The following is a 23577-nucleotide window of genomic DNA, read 5'->3' on the forward strand; positions in this document are numbered from 1 at the left end:
TCGGGAAAGAGACGTCCGTAAATTAGGGGATAATTATTCATTAATCTTTTTGAGAAAATCAACTTCCCAGGAGGAACACATGTGTAGCCCGTTCATAAAGTCCTAAAAGTTGTTAAAAATAAACGCAATAAAAGCTGAAACCAGAGTGATTTTCCTTCTTCTGTTCATGTGGACCGAGGGCTCGGAGGGGAAAGGAAACGCTCGTGTGCTGAAGATCGCCGAAGGATCCAGGTAATTTTATACAGATTTTGGCTTCATGCGTAACTGAGCCGCTTCATCAGAATGAATGTCCACTTCCCTTTATACACCCATGGTTGTCTTCTTTTAAATTTACGACTCGTTTGAGCTGATTGAAATATATTTTGATTGTATAATCACAAAATGGACTTCAAGTTTGCCTTAACAAATGGTATAATATTATTCTCACATCTTATCATGGCCTTAATATTAATAATACAATAATAATAATGCATTTTATTTATATAGTGCTTTTATAAGTAGTCAAAGTCACTTTACATAAGAGTTGAAATATCCTAAAAGATCAAATACAAATAAATAAAAGCAGTAAGAGAGCACACGGTCATACATCAAACGCAGTTCTTAAGAGATTAATATTAATATAATACGACATAAAAATGCAATGCAACCACACATCCTGTAAAGTTCACATGTGAGAATGAGTATCGTGAGAAACATCAAGACTTCCTCCGAGTAAACAGGGAAATGCTTCCCTGACTCAATCAGGTGATTGGATAATTGATTGAATCAGCTGGTTAACTGCGCTGGCTTGACCAGAGGACCTCGGAGGAGACGGTTCTCAGGCCGAACACACAAACTCACTGTATTGCTGCAACTTCTCGGTGTACTCCAGCTCTGAGCCGCTGCGCTGCTTCCTGTAAACAAGCAGCACATGAACAAGGTCACATTCACATTGACAGTCCTGACCCTGTCTATGTATGCAGGGAATTAAACTCATATCTAACTCATGTCTAACTCAACTATCAGACTGATGCAACTCGTTTATTTTTCTCTTCTCGAGCTCCTTTTTTTTTTTGAAGCTAAAGGATTACGAACCCTTTGAAAGCATTTTAAAATTTAATGAGCGGCTTTGTTCACAGCCTAACTAACAAAATGAAGCGTGTGGCTCAGGCTGTGAGTCTAAATATAAAGCAAACACGTACTTAAGGCAGACGACAGCGATGACCACCAAGGCAACGATGACCACCAGACCCGCCGAGGCCGAGCCGATGATGAGAGGCAGCTGGTCCTGCACCGACTTTTGAGGGTTACCTGTTAAAAAAAACACACATAGACGCACATGAGTAAATAACAGCAGCAACACTATGCAAGAGATGGAAGGATGCGCTGCACTGAAAGTACAGTGGCTACCAATTATGGCGGCAATAAACCTACTAAGCCTGAACCCTTCTTAAGAAAACTGTAGCAGCAGATCATCAAGAACGGACTGTAAAGGAGGAGGGAGGACTGTCCGTACTGTGGAGGCTGGTGCTGAAGTCCATGGGGTTGCTGTAGCGTCCGTAACCGGCCACGGTGCGAGCTCTGACCTGCACCACGTAGGGCGTGGCGGCCCTCAGCCCCTCCACCTTGGCGGAGCTGTGCTGGGACGTCACAGTGTGGGACATCGCCTGGCCCTGAAGTAAAACAAAGGAGCGTCAAAGCGGCGGCGGCGGCGGCGGCGAGTTTTCCCGATTGGCTCGCGGGCAAAGAATCAATCGTTTGGTTCTGAGTTAGCAGATGAAGCAGCAACCTTTTGAAAGAAGGACACACTGTTCATCTTATACATTGAAAGTTGGACTCATGGGGAATAAAACACAGCGTTACTCATTTCAAAAGACTGAGCGGTTTTGCTTGTGGTACGACCCATAGCTTCTGGTAGCTTACGATAGCTAACGTAGCATGTCTTCTTTTATCATTTAGCCTTTTCATTGTCTGTAGCTTACAGTACTTTTATCACGTTTGTCTGGTTGTCTGTGTTTGTTGTAATGTATGTCGAGATGGATGCCTCGTTTTCTACTGGTTTCTACTGCAAACCAAGTCTACCTACGGGTACTAATAAAGTAACCAAACCAAAACCCATCATCAAATAAACTCAAAAGCTGAATTAACACACATTTCCTCATGTGTATGGACATATAAGTATATATAGTATATACTTAAGATCTTGCTTCTATTTTATCCAGGAAAGAACTGTCTAATAAAAGATAGGTTACGCACCTACTGACCTTTAAAGTCTTCCAACAATGGACTAATTACTGAAACTGGCCTCGCTGGAACCAACACGGGCCCGTGCATTCTTTACAAACAGTGCTGTTTTCAGTGCTAACACCCTGTAATGATACACAGCTTTACTAGGGAATTTAATCAAAACCAATGTTGCAGCGTTTACATCCCCAGCTCCCTCGTCTGACCAGCACAATCTCCAACAATAGACCTTCCCCCGACCAATATTCCCTTTTCCAGCATCCACAAAAATGTTTAAGGGAAAGCAGATTTTCAGAATGAAAAGGGTAGAGCATTGTGACCTACATCGAGGCCAAAAAGTCAGCGCTTACCCGCTCATAGTATTTGATCTCGTAGTCGAGGATGACCCCGTTGGGTTTCTCGGGCGGCAGCCATGACAGGCTGAGGGTGTCGGAGGTGGACCGCATCAGATGGACGGTGGGCACGGCTGAAGGAGCTGCGGTTTGACATCAGAGGGGACGCAGTTTACTTTACACTCTGCGGTACTAGACATTGTCATTGGCCGCGTTTCCCAGATTCGTTAAGAGGCTCTTAAGCGCTAAGAGCTTCTGAGGAGCGCTCTTAAGAGCGCTGTGAAAGAAGGACGTGTTTCCCAGAGTCGTCCTTAGCTTAAGACGATATTTCACTAAGAAGGAAATGTAAGATTAGCCTGACCCACTCTTAAACAGATAAGAACGCGTCGGAGAAACACCCTTATCTTAGCGCTCCTTCTTAGCCGAACCCTTCTTAAGAGCCTGCTTAAGTCCTTAGAAAAACGATCGAATCTGGGTTGCCAATCCGAAGTTGCCAAGAAGTCACAAACCATCATAATAAGATAATTATTATTCGAAATACTCCAACCGTAACGGTTTAAGAAAAACGGTACAGGTGTCACCTTCACGCTTCAGTAGTTTATTGATTTGTGAGGCCTGAAAGTGACTCAATTGATAGGCATTGTCTTGGGTCCATAAACTGCAGTAAGGTGGATTAAGTGCAGGTTAACTGGGAGAGTGATTACAGTCTGTGAAAGGTGCTGAGCAGTTTGGTTGATGATGACGATGCAAATATAAAGCGGAGATGTTAAAAAGGTGACATTGTCAGTGATGTAACGTTAGACGCCCGGTTGACAGAGGGCTGAATAGAGGCAGTGGAGATTTAAATAGCATTTTATCTGCCTTTACTGTAACTCCTTCAGCAAAGCAGAGCTCCAGCTGAGTGTTTTTTTTCCACCTGCCGCTCTTACTGAGCATGTTCAACAATGTTTATTGTTGGTGTTAATACTGATCTGGATACCAGGAGCTCATTAAACCCTCACTGACATTGACTGAACACAGGATCCACGCGGGCCGCTTCCTCGTGATGTTAAGTGGTATTGATCGGAGCGGTTCTATGAATGAACTCGTTTTGTGGACACGTCCAACGCCATTGACGGATCTCCTACTCACCGGCTTGGTTGGTGGTGATGTTGACCGTGGAGTAGCTGGGGGAGTTGGGGTTTTTCCCAGACACCCCGTTGACAGCCTGCACCTCGAAACTGTAGCGGGTGTGGGCCTGCAGGTTCCTCACCACCACCTTCCTGGGCCTCAGACCGAGCCTGCGAGGGGCGATGTCCACGTTGTCGTCGCAGCGCGTACATGGGCTCCGGTCCCGCAGGCACTTCTTGCACACCACGTTGTAGACGAGGTCGTTCCTCCCGCCCGTGTCCTCGGGCTCCTCCCACTCCAAGGACAGCGAGGTCTCGTTCACGCTGGATATAACGTTGCGAGGCGCCAAGGGGATCGCTGCAGAACCACAAACACAAACACACACACGCACGTAGGTGTTTAAGAAGGCGGGCAGGCAGAATGGGGAAAAAAAAACAAACACTATTATCCTCCCTGAAATGGGAGAGAAATGTTTTAATATTTCTATAAGAAGGCAACAAAAGGAAGTAGTGCCTGCACAGAAATAGGAAAAGAGTGTATTTGTATTCTTTTTTATAATATACTTTATGTTTTGCTCTACATGTCCCCAAACAAATCTAAAGCAAAGGGCATTGAAACAACCGGGCGACATCCTAGTGTAAATGAATAAATCAACATATTCAGAGACGAGAGGATAAATCCAACTTGCCATGCACACGCTGAACAGCACTGTTCATCACTAAGTAATGTCGCTTTGTGAAAAGCACGATCCTATACAGCTCGACGCTGTAACTCAGCGTCCACGGATAACCCCTCTCGGTGCGTGTGGAACTTGGTTAATCCACTCTTGATAAAAAATTCATGTTTTTGTATCGGCGCAAACCCGAGGCCACCGCGGTTAAATAAGAAGTGCTGCATCTCGAGCGCAGAGTCTTTAAAAACCTGGATGAAGTACGATAAACCGCAGCGGGAGGCAACAAAGATTGGTTCATGCTTTCACAGGGAAAAGAAGAGCCGGGCTCTGCCTTTTAAGCTCCCAGCAGCGAAGCGTCGAACCCGTCTCAAAGCAGAGATGGAGAGAGACAGGGGGGAGAGAGAGAGAGAGAGTGTGAAAGAGTTAGAGATGGGGAGGCTCTCAGGCCATCAGCGCTTGTCGGCCAAGTCCAGCTCCTCTGCCGGCTCGCCCTGAGCGGCGTTTCCCCTCGCCCCGTCCTTTCTAATTAGGCGCACACAGCTCAGAGCGGAGGCTCTTCTAATTGGACACTCGTCCGAAACACACGCTGAGTCCAAGCTGCCGGCCATTGACTGGCCCGAGCCTCTCTTGCGCAATACACCGCTTCCGACACAAAGCGCAGGCTGCTTGGCAGCGGCTCTGACAGCCCGCGGGGACAGAACTGTCAGGACTATGTGTTTGCGTGTTTAGTCGGAGGTGGTGCTTGAGCGCCTGCCCGCCTGTCTGCGCGCGCTGGTCAATGTCAGAGTCCTCGGTGTTCCTGTGACGAGAGTCTGGGGAAGACAGTTGCGGGCCCTGTTTGTCATTTAACACGGCGAAAGGCCCCCGGGGGGGGTGATTTTACGCGGTCAGGGCAGCACATGTCGCTCTCCATCAGTAACCACGGCTGGGACTAATCTCGGAGGCCCGTCCATGCAGAACAAGCATGGACGGCGCGGTCGGCACCAGACGGGACTAGTTAGCACCAAACGGACAATTTCAGTTTGAAACTTGTAACAAACGACTCCTGGGGGAGATGTTTGTCGCTTTAGCTCCTAAAAACTCAACTGTGTGCACCGGTTAGTGGCTATTTGTTCTGTCTTGTCTTGAGCTGAGTCGGCGGTGGGAAGTTTTTTTTTTTTTTTTAAACTGAAAACACGACCAGCAATCCCTCCTACATGTATGTCACATTGGCTTCACATCGTCGTTTAATGTTGTTATTATGAAGACATGCATAATGCCGCTTTAAAAAAGTTTTAAAAAAGGGAAGAAGTACACTACAGTATTCTATTATTTATATTTTGCTTTCTGGAACTCGGCCCAAATAGTTTTCACTACTTCTAATGTGACAAAGAAATAGATTTGTGAACAAACGCCAAGGATATGTGAGCTGATTTCTAAGAGAAAGAATGAAACTTTTCGATTTTTACACACCACGATAGATGCACCCTGACACTGATAATTCACTGGATGTTGGTTCTACTCCCCTGACGTTTTCTCAGCACCAGAACAGTTGAAGCTTCTTGCCTGTGCAGCAGAGGATGACTTACTGGTGCAGGAAGAGTCGGGGGGGTCGCTGTCAGCGCGGTAGAAACCACTCTGGCAGGGACAAATGCTGGCTCCTCGCGCACTGGTGCGACTGTTGGATGGGCAGGCAACACAGGATCCCTCCCCAAATTTAGATTTGAAGGTCCCAGGGATGCAAGCTGGAAGGGGCGGAAGAAGAGAGGGGGAAAAGAAAAGCACAATAAGAACAAAACAAAACAAAAGCACTGTGTGCTTGTCATTTATCTCAAAGAAAAGTGGCTGTCACGTCTGTCACGGAACAGAAACTGTTCCTGTGAAGCACCTGCAAAGCTCAATATTTATGCAAGGAATTCAGATTGGTACGTGAGAGATTAGGCGTCTTATCTGTTTATTTGCAACGTGCTCTTTCAATTTTCTACCAGGTGACATCACTCTACCCAAAAAGGGAGTCGGGATGACGGGCAAGTTTCATGTTGAAGAGGAGGAAAAGGACGATGGAGATGAAGATAGGCTGCTGACAGGAGATTGCTGTTGTCAGACAAACAGGGAAGGAGAATGCTTCTGAGAAAAAGGGATACACCCTCAACCCATCAATCAGTGTCTGTTGTGTTTTTCAGCCCTCCAAAACCACACGCATGAATACAAACAAGGCCTCCGCATGCAGAACAGCGCTATAATAAGCCGGTGAATCAATTCAAATGAAGGGGGCCAGAATCAAAACAGACGTAAATTAGCCGAGCGGGGTTATCAGAAAAATATACAAAGTGCGGTAATCTTAGACGATGTGTCCAAGCGATTAATTTGAATTCCAAAGTGTCACGCTGAAGGTTGGCTGATATCGAGTCTTAAGGATAAACCAGCATAAGCCCGCACTAAAGAAGGATTCAGATAAAGGGGATTAGCAGCAAAAGGTCTGGATATATCCGCCTCTGGAGCCCCACATTTTACTGTTTGCCACATTCCTAACTGGTGGAGTAAAAGTGGGGTCTCTGGCAAACATCTGTCCTGTCAGCGTGAGGCCTCATAAAACCCAGCCAGAGAGAAGGAGTGTGATTAACTAGTTATCCTAAGTGGTCTTTCAGTTTGAACTCAAGTTACACCCTAATTCCCAACAATGGCACTTTGAGGAAAATCAGCGCGGCTAATGGCTCCGCATTGTAGCTCTGAAACTCTGCAATAAAAAGCCAAAAAAGATAAGATGAAAATGTACTCTTTTTTTTTTTTTTTTTTTTTGTTTCCGCTCATAATTCACAAAGACCTTTAGGCGCTACACTCTCTGATCTGATTTATTTTTCTTCTATTACACAGTGCATCATCATTTTCTTTTATTTGTTTGTTTTCCTCGCCTCTTTGGGAGAGGGTGCTGAATCACCCCGCTGTCTTGCTTCAATCCATTAACCTCTTTTGGAGGGCGCGATGATTCTCCTGTTTTCGATACGCTAATGTTTTCCTCTCCCTCTCCATTGTCTCCGCTCTTTCTTTCCTCCTCATCGTCGCCTTCTCTCCATCCGCGTGCGACGCTCGGCGGCGAGTGCGCGGCCAGACCGAGGTTTAAGAAATGAAACGTCTGAGTGATTAATGTTAGCGTGGCGGTGTTGGCTCACGTCGGCCTGAATGGTGTTAATGAGTGTGGCCGCCTGTAGATTAACTAACGGGAGGCCGTGGAGGAAATTACACTCCTTCATCGCAACCGCTGGCTGAAGCTCCGGAGAGCTTTTTTATCAGGCATTGGCGGCAAGCTTTTAACCTTGAGCCGCCAAATTGCAAAGAATGAGCGCTCCGGCGCATGTTCGACACTATTCCTCACACCGAGGTGCGAAGGGGCTTTGCGTGTCTGTCGTTGGCTTCCTGCAGCCGGCCTCCCTTTCCATTCTTCTCCTTTTCCGGCTGCTGTTACTATCCCATCTCTGCACACCTTTTTTTAACTCAAATGTTAATGTCTCTTTTCTCCGGCCTTCCCTTCTACTATCTGCGTTTTCCTTGCAGAAATCTACAGGCTCTCTATTTTGTCCCTTCTTGCTATCTTTCTCTCCCTCCCGTCCCGCTCTTGCAATATTTGTATGCTGCTCCTCTCTGCAACACCTCATTAATTCATACTCTCCTCCACCCTCCTTCACCCCCTTTCAGGAGCCGCACAATAAATGCAGAGGAGAGGGCAGAGACTGAGGTGACTTGCTCTGAGCATATAAAAGAGGTTTGGTTAAATAAAAGTCCAAAATGCCCGTTAAGCACACATACCCAGGCACTGAGTGTCGTCCGCGGAGGGTTCGAAGCCGGCGACGCAGGTGCACGAGCCCACGGGAACCATCCACTCGCCGTCTCCGTTGCAGTACAGCTTCAGAGGGACGGACACCTCCATCGCGTTGGTCACGCAGGCCCCAGGAGCGATCACTAAGGAGGTGGCTTCGGCCCCCGTGGCGGTCTCGGGGAAGACGGCGAAATTGGCGATGGTCGTGGAGCACTTCTTGAAGAAAACCCTGACTGAGATGAGAGACATGCAGGCTCCCAAGTCCTGGAACGCCAGGTAGAAGCCGGCCTTGGAGAGCGGCCCGAAGCTGCGCACTTTGGTGTTGATCCTGCCGGCCTCCAGCAGAGAGAAGCTCTCGTCCGGGGCGATGGTGTCCACCTTCACGTAGGGGTTCTCCCTCCACAGAGGGCTGGTTTCTGTCGCGGTGTCGCCCTCCGACTCGTAGTAAAACAGATTGTAGGTCTCTTTGCAGGAGCCGGGGATGTTGGGGATGCTGGCGCAGTCGCGGACAGAGAACTTGAGCTCCACGTAGACGCGCAGCACGCCCTTGCGGGGGATGAAGTCCGTCCTGAGCCAGTTGTTCTGGTTGGGCTGTCGGACATTACACACCTGGTAGGTTCTGATCGGGCTCATGGAGTCGTCATAGCCGCTGACCTCCTCCCACTGTGGAAACAGCAGAGACGCACGGTGAGATAGCAAGTGATGACAGTAGGGACTCTGGAAAAACATACTACTGCTAGCAATGCGGACAACGGATGGAGACGGAGCAGGAAAGAGTAGGTTTTAGAATATAATTAGACTGAAATCTATTGATTATCTAATGTTTTTTATTCATCAATGTGACGGCATTCAGTAACTACTGAGCTACAAGCAGAAACTCATATCCAATATGTTGTTAATTAAAATGGAGTAATGTTAAACGCCGTGCATCCTAATGCAAACCGTTCGAGCGTAGAGGACATCCAAAACAGCAAAGTGACGTCTGCTATAAACACAGTGTAAAAATGCAAAAATGCACACTAAGTGTGGTTGTGTATTTGTGGCCTGTGAGGAATACGTTCAGCTCAAATGCATCTAATGTACGAGTATCATTTAGAAGACTTTACTATGTTGGACTAACATTCTTGATGCTCGTCACGTGTTGGAGGTTTGTTAAAAGACGGACGTTTTGCAGCTAAGATCATCACAAATGTGTTGGTTAGACCTTTATCAAAGTGCACACACACAAACACACACACACCCACTCACACACACACACACTTATATAATAGGAACCAGTGCTCATAGCTATAACTGCTGCAGTGCAATCGAAACAGTCTCAAGAGGAGATGTGGTTTCTATATCATATAAATGTATTATCTCTGCTGAGAGAGATGAGAGCATAAATCTGTAAACTTTAAATGGAAACTTTCCCCACACATCTATAATGGAAACAGTGACTTATTTATTAAAATGGTAATCTAAATGCAATGTTGTCAGTGTGATCACACAGTGGCAGCAATCCTAAGCACTTAAGATCACACACACACACACACACACACACACACACACACACACACATATATATATATATATATATATATATATATATATATATATATATATATATATATATATATATATATATATATATATATATATATATAAAGTATTTTTACATCATGTAGTCTTGATAACAATCTAAGTCACTTCAGGACTAATTTGACACCAGACTGTGTGTCAATATAGAAATTATTTAAATCATATCCCTGTATAGCTTTACATGTCCATGTATATGCTAACTAGCATTATCGGCGATAATAAATGGCGTCATTGGTCAATCAATTCCGTCTATTAGGAAATAACCTTGTGCGAAGTCAATCTTTTCACATTTGTTTCCCTCCTGATTCCCTCTCGGACAGAATGCTTCGTTTCCATAACAAATGAGCTCCCCAGAAATTGATTATTTCAACCGGAAGAAAAATAATGCATAACTCATCTCACGTCCCGGCGCTCCTGTGCAATTTATTCCCAAACGATGAGCCCAACAGTCAGCATTAGATGTCGTAAATCACCGGCAACACGTTGATGCACTACCTGACAAATATGATAATTGCCGGGCCCTGAACGTATGGGCTCGTCAGGCGTGGAGGAGGAGAGGGAGAGGATGGAGGATGGAGGATGGAGGGGGGGGGGGGGCTGCCTCGCCTGTCGTGACATATGACTTCATGGCTTGCCGGGACGTTCAGAGCCGGCCCTCGTAGAGGGGAAAAGAGGAAGGAGGAGGGCTCGCCGAAGATCGTTTCCATGGAAACCCACCATTTCCATTGACTGACTTTGCGCTCACGTAGCGAAGACAAATTACACTGGCTGGGAGAGGGGGAGGTCTGGCAGGCTGTTAGCCCCGGGGTCAAATGCATGTTGTTTTATTTTCTCACCATTCCTACAGGAGACGTCAGCTGAAAAACCTTAATTTCTGCCGGTAATGCGCTCTTGGGTCCGTATTATAAAAGACACAGACACATGCTTTCAATTAAGCTCGCCATCCTGGGGAGACGTTCAAGGTACACAGCCTTCCCAGTAGCACTTACACACTGCGGGGATTTGCTCTGTGTATCTGCATGTCGGCCATTTTTTGTTGTTGTTGTTGTTTAGGGGTGTAATATTCCTTCTTTTTTTTTTACATTTTCTAAATACAGAAAAGCGTTTCTTTCCTTCGACACCATGTGTTTCTCATTTGCTTTTTAGTATCCAGGAAAGCAAACATACACTGCAAAAACAAATATATAAAACAGTAGGAGGTGTGCTCTTCAAGGCAGACTGGGCTCTATTACCAAGTAAATGGAACAAATGTTGTTAAATGAAGGGAGGGGGAAAAAAGGAGAACACAAAACCAACCCATGCATGCACACACACACACACACACACACACACAAACTTACCCCGCTCTCTGGGAACGTGGTCCATGCCAGCTCTGTGGTTGCCCACCGACTGTCCATAAGGGTTTCTGCAAATTAAGAGGAGGAGGAAGGTTGATAAAACCAGAATAATATCGTGTAAGTGGGGGGGGGGAAACAAAATTAAATTGTTGCACAGCATTAAGGAACACACACACACACACACTCACTTGTTCCCTCTGCTTGACAAAGGATTCAGGTAAAGCTGCCTCGCTCTCTCTCTTTCATAACTTCCACCCACATGCACTCAGTTGTTGAAAGCACTGTGACAATCAAGGCATATCTGTGATGCTGCCTAATTAAGGCTTTCTCTTTGTGTGTGTCTGTGTGTGTGTGTGTGTGTGTGTGTGTGTGTGTGTGTGTGTGTTTGGCACCCGCAAATGTGCTCCTTTCAATATTCATTTGTGGAATTAAGAACAAAGACTCCTCCAAGATGCCTTGGGAGGGAAAATATTCCATTAACTAGCACCGGTTCAGAAAGAGAGGAGGCGTTGGGGGGTGAAGAGATGACATTTGGGGGCGAGAGGGGCTTTTCACCTGAAAATACCTTGTGAGGCCTTTTTTTGGGGGCCTCTGAGGCCCTCGACTGACCGCTATCAAGCGATGTGGGCGGTTGTTTGCTAGCTTTTTTTTTTTTTTTACGACTCTGCGAGGAGGTGAGAGCGGGATACGCAATCGCAGGGCAGAGAATAAACAGCGGGGATCAATGAGCATTGTATTCAGGCTGTCAATCAGTCGTCACCTGATTGGTGGTCCGGCGAGTTCATTACACCTCGGGGAACGCGACCCCTCTCTCGGGCTCTTAACACACAGCTGCGGTCGTGTCGGCTCCCATTGTTCTGTTGCTGTTAGCACATAATTACTGAAACAATTACGCTTTCTTCATGGAGACTCAATGACACGACGCCTGCTGTGCACCATTTGCTCACAAGTCGTTGAGAGCGCTAGCTGAAGGAGGGCGTGAGAGGGTAAACAAATAGTATGACCTGTGCGGGACAACGGCAGCGCTCCTCCCCAAGACACGTGGCTTTGTTTTCTGGCGCCACAGCATCGGGAGATGTTTTGCTTTTAAAGGCAGTTACAGTGCAGTGTTGTCATTGTCTCGGTGTGTCAATAACAGAAGTCTGATCGAGGGGATAGATCACTGGTCCATCTGTAGCTGCTGAGATATGTGCAGTGTTTACAGTCTGCGCCGCGTGTTCATTAGAGAGAGCACAATGGCTTTTCTTCTTCCTCAAGGACGAGAGATAACGAATAGTGATCCGTGCATCAAACAGGATGGGACGACATCTGTGTTCAAGTCGTGCATCAGGTGGTCACATTTGCACCGCGGTGGCAGGCGAGATCGAAAACAAGCGGGAGGACTTCCTGGTTCCTTTCAATGCAAATTATTAACTCTAATAACTGTGTGGAAACGGCGACGAGATTTGACCAATGTTTTCTGTAGTGCAGTAATAAACTACATATGGGATGTTTGGGATCTGTTCCCCTTTCAAGTAATGTAAAGTTTGACATATCACAGTCCACGTGAAAGAAATAAGTAATTGTATATAATAAGGGGGCAAAACATACTTGATAGAATACTTCAACATTTTGGGAAATCCCTTTCTGGCACAGTTAAAAGAGAGGATTGATACCACTCCTTTGTCTGCTAAATATGAAGCTAGCACAAGGAGCCGGAGCTGGAAATGGGGAAACTAGGCTAACAGCACCTCTAACTCACTGATTAACATCATATTTTGTTTGTAAAATCTGTTTATGTCAGACTACAGACCAATTTTGTTAAATCCGGACAGAGGTTAACTTTTAACGCCCTGCTTCCAGCCTCTGTGCTCAGCTCAGTTAACCAGCTGCTGGCTCTAGCGTCATGTTTAGCAAACAGACATGAGAGTTGGATCAATCTTCTCATGTAACCTTCAACATGAAAGGGAATAAGCGAATTCCTTTTCAATGTATACACGATTCATGATGACTTGAAGCATGAATGAATGCAGAGTGGATCACAATTTCCTGTCAAGTCTATGTAAGGAGTTAATTCTTAATGCATTGCAATATATTCATGTTTGCGTATGACGACCAGTTTTGAATTAAACATCTTTATATTTCTCTGTATTCAAGCCCATCAAATGTGTGACTACGAGAAGTGCTTTTTCTATGTAACTGGTTTCAGCTAATTTGGTGGCATATAAATTAGAGAATGAAGTACATTTGAATTAACGACCATTAAGTGATGATGCATTAAGAATGATCTAATCACGTGAACTCGTAGGGACTTCATAATGTCTTTATGGTGGTTAAGCACGTGATTTAGAACCAGAATACTTTTATGTGCAGAAAGCAGCGTGTCAAGAAGTGAAACGTTTAAATAAACATTTGAGTAGTGCTTTAATGTAAAAAATAATGACATTCATAAGTGGCTGCCTTGATTTTTGGACATCTACCTCTGCATAAAATGTACTAAGTGACACACAACAATATATATTTACTGACAAAACACACAAAACGAAGCCCTGTTAAAAGCATTCTTCTATTCTTGTACGCGTGAGGACATGAGCGACAGCCCAAATATTTTGCTGATTAGCAAGACTTGAGGAACAAATCAGTGAAATCAGCGGCTGTTGCCGTTGGCTCGGCCCTCTGAGGCTCACGGCTGACTGAGCGCTCCTGGACTGTACATGCTGCCGATCCAGCCGTCCCCTGGGTGTCTGATCCGGTGCGTCGCCCCCCACTTCCCTCTTCTCTCTCGGTTTGCCCAGAGGCAGCAGGGACAGAACCACTCAGCCGCATCCGACCGCGGGCCGGAGCCGATGCTCCTTTCAACAGGCTTCACCTCGCACACAATGCACTCGAAGGGGCAGCGAGTTGACCATCCTACAACGCAAAATACAAATACAGAGCCCGGTTCAAGCCCCTGCGAGAGCAGGGTTTCCCTACGCTGAAGCATTCTTGAGCATAGTCGTGAATCCCCTGGCAGCGTGAGGGTATCATCTTGTATCCGAGTATGACCTTTGACCTCTCAGCGGAGCAAGAGAGGAGCTAAGTTCTCTTGCTGGATTTTAGCATACATCATAGTACTTTCACAAAAACTGTTATGAGCCAAGTTGAAAGAGATGACGCCGTATATATCTTCAAGCTTTTGAGTCCAGGCGTGTGTGTTGCTCACTATTAATCAGCTTTTTCGTTCGCCAACAACTCAATTCACCAAAGTGTGATATCGTCAACCCACTAAATCCTAGAAACTGGTGAGATTGAATAAGATCCCATTTGTTCCACAGTTCTCCTCCTCCCTGTTAAATTTACAATGCCTTTGAGATCGCCTCGCTGCTATTACTCAAATCTAGAAATCTCCCCTGTCTCCCATAAAACTGCAGCAGCGCTGGAGTCAGTCTGCCCCTGGGGTAAGAAAACAATGCTGCAGTGGGAACTTTAGAGCATCACCGCCCGTGGCATTTACCGTTTATTTTTATTTATTTTTTTTCGATCGCCTGCCGGAGCCAACATGCCACACAGCTGTATTCTCAGGGCGCTTCGGGAGCTCACACATGCTAATGATTTATTCAATTCCAGCGAGCGGGTGCATCATGAAAGGGAGGCCTCGCCTTGTACTACACTGACACTCTCTGCAAACAAGCAAACATATGAAATATTAACGTCGTCATCGGTGATCGGAGGACGATCAAACGTATACGGGCTACAAATAGGCGTCGACTAAGTCGCGAGTTTCAGCTCTTAATAGGTGGACTCCCGGGCTCGTTCTACGCAGCGGCTCATTTGTATTTGAGTGCGTGTTTCTCTATAGAATCACAATGATAACAGTTGAGTGCGTTGCTCAGTTTGACGCTTGATGAGCACTTTCTGAACCAGTCAAGCTGACCTAATTCAATCTCTCTTCAGGGCTGCTTGCACCTGCTTTTACAGGTCAACACATGATTATTCTTGTTGATATTCTGATGTATAGTAAGCAGGGACATGTGAATGAAGCTCTCTATCAGTGTGAAATCAGCTTTTCCTACAATCACACACATACACACTGTGGGTTAGGCCTCCTGTAAATGAAATGCCTCATGATGGGCCATCTATAGTTTAGGGGCTTTCAAATAAGAGTACAGTAAACATCCCAGTTGCTGAGGCTTTTACTGCAGTCTGTTGGTGAAAAAATGGAGATAAGTCATCACTGTAGCTTTTGTAAATAAGCACGTACTTTAAGTTGCAGTCCAGCTTACATTATCCATGCGCAAACACTTGCCAATGGGAAGACGAAAAAAAACAACAAATTTCAGATTCAATCCATGTGTAGAAATCCACTGAGTAAGCAGCTAAATAAACAACATGCAACTCACTGAAAAAAACATCTCCCTCCCCACACACACACACACCCTCATTTAAACCCATCCGGTGATCTGCCCTTCATGTTTATCCTCAGAGGACAAACATTAGTTAACCCCTGAGCTTTGAGTAACAGTTAGTGGTCCGGTTGGGGAAGCGGGGCTGATCATCACGGTTTGAGAGCCCGCTGGGACTTGGAGGGCTGCTGCCGCTGCATTGATTTACTTGCTGACACCAGAATTGATGAGGGATCGGGCTTGGCCGTGGTCCAGGAGAGGCAGATTGGACAGAGAGGGAGAAAAAGAAGGAGGAAAAAAAAAAAAAAGGAGGCGAGGCAGAGAAATGTAGCTACAGCTCAGAGAGGAGTCGCTGGGTGGGGAGCAGCAGCAGCAGCAGCAGCAGCAGCGGCGGCGGCGGTGGAGGAGAGGGTGGGCTTCTCCCTGGAGCAGCATACTCCCTCAGTGATGGAGAGCGCTTCAGGGGCTGCAGCATACTTGTTAAGCCATTGACCTTTAATTCACACTTGTCATCTAATGCGTTTCACATGCGAGTCCCTAAGGTGCTCCAGGGGCCGACATTGATCCGCTCTGGTCGGCGCGTTTAAGCGTCCAAGAGCAACTGATTGGTGGCCGAACCCCTCCAACAGCAGGTTTCAACCTTTAACATGCATCTTGTGAGGAGTGCGCTTCTATTTTACAGTGACAGCAGAGGGACGCCCCTCTGTACTGTATCTGCCTCTCTCTCTCTCTCTCTCTCTCTCTCTCTCTCTCTCTCTCTCTCTCTCTCTGGTGCTGCAGGGCAGGTGGGCATCCTCTCTCAGCTTGTGGGTGTGACAACAGCAGGGACAATAGCAACAGGGCAGCAGTTCTTCAGCCGCAATGGGAAACACTGGGATGTCACCTCACACACCGAGGGGCGTGCGGATACATGTGTAGATTGGATAACAATCAAAGAGCAAATTGATACTCAGCGGAATTGGCTATTTAACAGAGCGGGTTGGTATTATATTAACAGGTTTAATTATCCAAAACATGACCGGAGTCTTGCTTGCAGATCTAATTTCACCTCTACCCTGTAAACAGCACGAATGACTCGTATTTAAACTCAGATTATCAGATGAAATACACACTGTGGACTATATTGCCTAATCATTTAGCTGTACATGTAGTTGTGTCCTGTGTGTGTTTTAATGTCAATGCTCATGTTATTGACAATAATGTGTTGTTGTTTTTTTATCGCCTAATTCGAGTGCATCCAAACAGTCCATTGTTCATTCACACGACAAAAGTATATCAAAAATATGAAAGCACGTACCTTCGACAGCCAGCACCACGGGTACAACGAGGCTGCACAGCCACAGCAAGTAATCCATTGTCATAAAACAGGCTTCTGCAACATGAATAAAGGTGTATAGACTGGACCCTTCAGGGGTGGATGGAGACTCAAAGCTCTGCAGCCGAGCTTTTTGTTCCTCTCCCAATTCTCATGTCTTCACTTGTGATGAGGGCTCGCACCGCCCCATTCTACCCACAAATAAATAAATAAATGTGAAGGGGGAAGAAGAAGAAAGAAAGAAAGAAAAAAAAGCAGGCGCTTCTTTATTTTGCATTCAATCAGGTCTCGATATTCCTCCGGACTTGTGGATGCGGGCAGCGCTACACTGCGCCCTTTCCCTGCCTCTGTCTCTTCATCTGACTTTACCGACAACCAACCTCCGCCCAGGGGCGCATCTCTCTGCTCGCTTGCCCGGCCGAGCAGAGGGGGGGAGCCCGCGTACCGGGTCGTCTCAGTCCGAGGAGGGCTCCGTGTAGTCCACTTTTTTTTGAGGGGGGTGGGGGGGCAACTCCGTGTAGCTGTTGCTCCTCCGTGAGGGATGTGCGTCGGAATGGCAACACCGGGACGGAGGCTCGGAGGAGGCTGGGGGCTCCGGCTGCGTCAAGGCAGACACGATGCATGGCGAGCTTCCGGTCAAGGTTTTCCAAAATAAGAGCAGCCGACGTAATGTGGATCAATAACTCCATTTGTTCATTCATCATGACACAACACGATGTGTCAGGACAGATGTGTCATTTCATTAGTTTCGGTTGTTGTTGTTCTTCTTCTTATCATTAGCGTAATTAGTATTCATGTGGTTTTTAATTTCATTATTAATTCAGTATATGCAATGGGGAGATTTGTTATTCCTTATCATTTAGTATTTATATGTTTGGTGTGAAGGCTACTTAATATGTATTCATGCATTTATTCATGATACATTAGGCATCCTCTGCACTTTCTAGCTTCTAAACTTAGGATGTTTTTCATAGTTTTTCTAGAATTTCTTATTAGTTATAGACTACTATGTATCGGTTCTTGTACAGCTGCTGTGACACCTTCATTTTTCTGCATTTTGACGCTTACATATTCAAAGAATAAGCTGTTAGTTAAAGCGTATTTGACAGCCATAGACCGCCTCCTCGCAATAAAATGGCATTTCGTGTGTGCAACATTGTTCCTTCTCATCCCTCAAATCAATATGAATTAAAGCGTAATTTGAAGGTGAGTCACGCATCTGTTGTGCCTTCACCGGCCACAATGACCTCATCCTAACCAGTGATGTCACAGCAGCTGTTTAAAATCACCTGTCACTGCTCTGACATCACTGATAGTGAGCTGCGTTGCTCATGTATTCTTGTAAATGATTTTCACCAAAACATATGTATATATATATATATATATATATATATATATATATATATATATATATATATATATATATATATATATATATATATATATATATATTAAAGCTTTTATTGTGAAGTTGAAAGTTGCTACACTTCCGGACGTTTTCTGAACGTGTCTGTGCTGCTTGACGGTGCTGGCGGGGGGCGCGGAGGAGGAAGAGGAGGAGGTAGAAGAAGAGGAGGGGCAGGAGGAGGAGGAGGAGGAGGAGGAGGAGGAGGAGGAGGAGGAGGAGGAGGAGGAGGAGGAGGAAGCTGGTTGGTTGGTTGGCCACCAGCCCGCAGTGTGTGTGTGTGTGTGTGTGTGTGTGTGTGTGTGTGTGTGTGTGTGTGTGTGTGTGTGTGTGTGTGTGTGTGTGTGTGAGTGTGTGTGTGTCCGTGCTGGTGATACCGGACCGGACCGCAGCGCACCGCCGCTGAATAGCGTTCAATTCTGGCTCCAGGGGGTCGGTGGTCTCACTGGCGGGAACAAGCGAGAGACAGCGCCCCCCGCTGAGAGGCCCCTGCACCAGACACATCTGGATCCCAGCCCCACTGGATTTGTTTAATTTCCATTATTTGATGAATTTCACAATAAAAGTCAAGAGAAAACAGCACAGACATCTACTACTTGAGCATAGTTATACAGTACAGCCTTCTGTTACTGCGGTTATGAACTGCATACAGTTGCAGTGCTCCTCATTAAAGACTGCCCGCCCTCATTAGTTCACGTCATACTTTGACCTTTTACAGTCTATGTCCTGGAGTCTCTCCTTTTAGGTCCCTTTCCACCACACCCACCCGGTCTTTTGTCCCTTTGCGGGTTCCAGCAGAGAGAGAGAGAGAGAAAGAAAGTGTGTGTGTGTGTGTGTGTGTGTGTGTGTGTGTGTGTGTGTGTGTGTGTGTGTGTGTGTGCTGGTTGGTGGAAGCCTTTGCTCCCAGCTCAGGGACAAGGCTCCCCTTCACACTGCTAATTCATCCCTCTGTGTGCCCCCAACTCCCACTGCTTCAACCGCCCCCCCCCACCCTCCCACCCACACCCTCCTCCCTTGCTACACCCTGACACAAGAACACACGCACACACACACACACACACACACACACACAAAGTTTCGCCCCAAAAGTCCCTCTGTGCAACAAGCTCAAAATCCCCAATTTAATCCCCCTCTCTCTCTTTCTCAAAACTTTACCCCCCACATGCAAGCAACTCCCCAATCACCTCAAACCCCAAAGTCTCTTTTGTCCCGCAGGCTTTGTGCACTAATTAACTACAGTTCAGTTCCCAGCAGGCTGGGGTCAGCCTCCACCACTGAAACCAGTGACGGACAGCTCTCTTTAACCAGCTACATTCACACTAAGACTCACAAAAAAGGCCAGATAGTGTCCTTCATGTCAGCACTGGTACAGTCACCGTGAGCAGGTCATGCACATGACATGTGCCAGAGCTGCTGCTGCTGCTGCTGTGGGGCTCATGTTTGTTAAACATCCCTCGTAGCGTCGTTTGTAAGTGTCTTTAAGACGCTCACAAGAGACCAAGAGAGTGTTTTGGACACAATTTAAAAATCAGCTTTGTAACAGTCCTTGAATTCCCCCAGTGTGTTAAAACACACACAAACAGAATAATTATTAATGGATTAAAAAAAAAAAAAAATCCAATATAACTGTCTGTTATCTCTCCACTTCCACTAATAGCAAGTATTAGTTTGCTGTCTTTGTGTGGAGACTTTTTTTTGTCTTCAGATTGTATCACTTTGACTGAAAGAGGACCCATGCTGTCTGGCCTCCAGTTGCATCCACGCTGGTGTTGTTCCAGCGTGACCTTTCACCTCCTCACACACAATAAAGTGACAGTTAAATCTCAAACTCTCCATGCTGACTGGACGGGGATTGTGTGTCCATGCTTCAGTTGTTGCCACGACAGGTGGAATAAAGAATTGCTGCTCTGGAGACTCTTCCCATCCTGCTGCAGATGAGAAATCTGTTCTCGGGCTCAGGGGAGAAAAATTCATATTTTACCGAGCATGCAGAGGAGACATGAGGAGCCAAGGATGAGGTGGAGGGAATGAAAACGAGCTCAGTGGGACAGCAGTGTTAAGCTGACAAGAGGGGATGACAGGACATCTCCACAAGTAGACTGTCTCCTGCAAACTACTCGTGAATTATGGAGTCTGTCCAGTTCACCGCACTGCGTGTGTGTAACTTTGTGTGTGTGTGTTTGACTCATGCATGTTGCCATCTTCCTGTGACTTTTATATGAATCTAAGCAGTGTCTTTCTGTTGTTTCTGAACAAAAACCCTTTAAAGAAACTTAATGGATGGAGTTTATATTCTTCCCAGATGCATAAATGACATTAATATTCCAGAGCGGAGACCAAATGGCTTTTGGCAGGAATATTTTCAATACATTTTTAATTACGACAAACCAACAATCTTATTAAATTCGGGTTATTTGTCGCGTGGAATTGAAAATGAACTTGAACAATCTCATCACCACTTAGTGGCTGTGGAGCTTTTCTCTCACGCAAAGTAGTCTGTCAAATAAAAAAAGAAAGAAATCTGAGTGGTTTAAGGACTTCTTGTCTTTTACAACATTTGGACTAGGAAACCTCCATTTCCCGATGAAGGAGGCTCCCGAAGAGCTCAGTGACCTTTTGGTGGGAATGTTTTAATAGTTGGCAAAAAAAAAGAGTCTGAACATCAGTTAAACATTGACATTGAGTTATGCTTGAAGCACGGCAAATAAATATGACCTACAGTTTCAATAAAAATGTGAGATTTTGGACTAGACAATTTACTTATTTACTTTTTTTTTTGCCAAGAGTTAGATGAGAAGATATGTTTGGTGAACATGAAGCTGCAGCCGGCAGCTAGTTAGTAAGTTAGCAGGAAGTCAAAGCGCCGGGCCAAGAAATAGTTTGTCATAATCCCAAAAACAATCTATTTCTACATTTCTTCTGGTGCAAGCAAAACATACAAGATGTGATATGTTTTCCCGTTTCCAGTCTTTGCGCTAAGCTAAGCTAAGCTAAGCTAACCGGCTGCTAGTTTTAGCTTCATCTTCATTCTTGTGCTATCAATATTCTCACTAATGATCTCAATATCGTCGAACTCTCAGCAAGAAAACCAACAAGCATATTTGCCGTAAAGCTTCTCCATGTCACACAATATCAGCAGAAACATGGAAAAGCTGAAGAAAGAAAAAATCTCGCCATCAAATCTGACACAATTAACTCTATTTACAACAACAAAGGTAGTTAATCTTTTCTTAGGGGCTGCTATTGTGAGAAAACCAACAAAAAAAAAGGCTCTGTCAACAAACGCTGGGAGACAAAGTTAATGGGGGGACAACACTGTCAGATAATGAGGAAAAAACAACCAGGAGGAGACTTTGCCCAAAGAATTTCACCATAATTCTGCATATATTTGAATATCTGTCACTGAGCTCATTGTTTGCTAACGAGGCCAAAATGAAGAGCTCAGCGTGCTCGTGAGCGCTGCCGAAACGCGACATGGAATTTGTGCGGGAGTGGCGCTTTGCTTCATTGATTGGCGACGTAATGATACACGATTATGTTCAGACGGGGAGCTGGCTCTTAGCTGCTGCTGAGAGGCGCGAGCACTGCCGGGCTCTTTTCTTTTCTTTTTTTTCCTCCCCACAAACTGCTGTCAACGTGCGGTTCTGTGCAGCACTGATTGATTGAATATGAGTTGTTGTTGGTTTGGCGAAGCTGGCCGTGTTCGTCTCCCTGAAAAGTGCCCGTGAGTCGACTCTTCTTATGATGCTGTCAGTGTCAGCCGCAGCTCCGGGTTGGTGGGGGGATGGAGAGCTCCACCAAACAGCGGCTGCACTTCCTCTGACTCCCAAAACTTCACAGCTAATCAGCAGGAAAGCTGTCACTTATCTTCTCGGGGGCCTGCATAATGTGGGATTTCATCTCAGGTAATCTTTCGGTGAGATGAGTGGAAGCTTGCTTGTGAAATAATGAACGCTCGTCCGCACAGTGAGGCAATACACAGTAAAAACTAATTAAGAACAATTCCATTTTCGTGGGCACAGACAGTTTCAGCAGAAGTCTTTTTCTTTCAGAATTATTCACAGGAGGCGTTATTGATGATTCGCCACATTCTGCAATTTTCCCACCATTCTCCTCCTCCATTATTCATCCACCTCTACTTTTTAATCTCCTGTGAGCTGACTCAGAACTCCACTTCCATTTGCAGACTGTTCCTCCTCTATGCTCATGTCTGTAGCATTGATTAAATGGACCCCGGTGGGCTGGGGATTACATCGGGCTCTATTTGAAATGGCATTGCTACAGTGTTTTTCCATTACTGAGCATACTATTGGAATTTAGATAAACTGGGTCTGGGTCGGCTTTGTTGATTTCTGAATTTATTCGTCTGGGTCACATGGGGTCCATTTGTTGCAATTTAACAATTACCGGCTTTGGCGTGTTTGCTTATTTTCTGTGTTCACATCCCTCACCAGCCTACAGCGCAGCCAACCGGTCTCCCACAGGAAGACCGAGGAGAGGGAGAGGGAATAGTGGAGGCGGAACAAAAATGAATACAGACATTTGTTTTTTCATCAGCTGAAATGGAGCGAGGACACGATCAAACAGGACGGAGACAAATGAGATAACGGAGGACAGAGAATGAGAGACTCGTGTTGTTTCCGTCGCTGGGTCTGTCTTGTGAACATATAACTCTGAGCTCAACGCTGGTTGTTAATAAATAGCCGGCCCCCTCGTGTAGCTTTAAGTGGAGAAACTGTTTTGCTCTTTGCAGCCACAGCCGGTCAGAGTGAAGAGCCCTGTGAACATTAAATGTGTGTTTGATCACTCTGTTTACTCACTGAATGCAAATGGGTTCATGTTTTCCAATTTTCTAGTCTCGCTGCAACTCCGAGTCCAATGGATAGAGATGTTGAGAAACGGCTATTTCTACATCCATCATGAACACACGCTAACGTTCAGTAGCTACGAAGGCTTTTTTTTTGACCTCGACATCATGCTGTGATATTTCTCGACAAGTGGCCACTTCTGCACTGTCCTACAGCTTCTCCACTTCTCCCCGTAGGTGAAGTAATTGCTGTCAGGCTGTTTTGCTTCTAACACTTCTCATTTGGTGTTAAAAAAAAAAAAAAAAAAGAAGCTGTCTGGCACTCCGAAGTGTCCCAGCTTGATTTCCAGCAAAAGGTCTCCACTTTAACAAAGGATTTCCTAACCGCTGTACAAGCTGCACAAATGATTTGACGGCAGCATTCTACACTTTAGCTTCCACTCGAGCACAGAAACGATCACGCAGAGCTCATGTTCTCGCCCGAGGCAAAATACAACCGGTATAACAACCAATTACCACAAAATATAACGTAGATCTATTTTTAGAAGCCGTGATTGTGCCCGTGCTTTGGTATTGGTCAATACAGGGTACGTATCCTCAGTGATAGAAGTATTCATAATGTGTACTTAAAGGGGAGAGT

At 45.7% G+C, this 23577-nt stretch overlaps 1 protein-coding gene across 1 annotated transcript in view; it reads right to left on the minus strand.

Moving 5' to 3' along the window:
* The window catches only part of ephb3a (eph receptor B3a), a 28702-nt gene extending 11401 nt beyond the window's left edge, over nt 1-17301 (minus strand). Inside the window, exons 1-9 of the mRNA XM_068601468.1 lie at nt 16708-17301; nt 11053-11117; nt 8122-8794; nt 5907-6062; nt 3687-4022; nt 2574-2698; nt 1496-1652; nt 1182-1290; nt 841-893 (exon numbers count right to left, since the gene is read on the minus strand). Of these exons, the coding sequence (XP_068457569.1) occupies nt 841-893; nt 1182-1290; nt 1496-1652; nt 2574-2698; nt 3687-4022; nt 5907-6062; nt 8122-8794; nt 11053-11117; nt 16708-16771 (1738 nt within the window). The 5' untranslated portion in view covers nt 16772-17301. The remainder of the gene's footprint in view (nt 1-840; nt 894-1181; nt 1291-1495; nt 1653-2573; nt 2699-3686; nt 4023-5906; nt 6063-8121; nt 8795-11052; nt 11118-16707) is intronic.
* Between the last annotated feature and the right edge of the window lie 6276 nt (nt 17302-23577).

This window comes from Clinocottus analis, unplaced genomic scaffold (genome assembly GCF_023055335.1).
Source record: "Clinocottus analis isolate CAN_PGR_092001 unplaced genomic scaffold, fCliAna1.0.p SCAF_11, whole genome shotgun sequence".
Taxonomy (NCBI): domain Eukaryota; kingdom Metazoa; phylum Chordata; class Actinopteri; order Perciformes; family Cottidae; genus Clinocottus; species Clinocottus analis.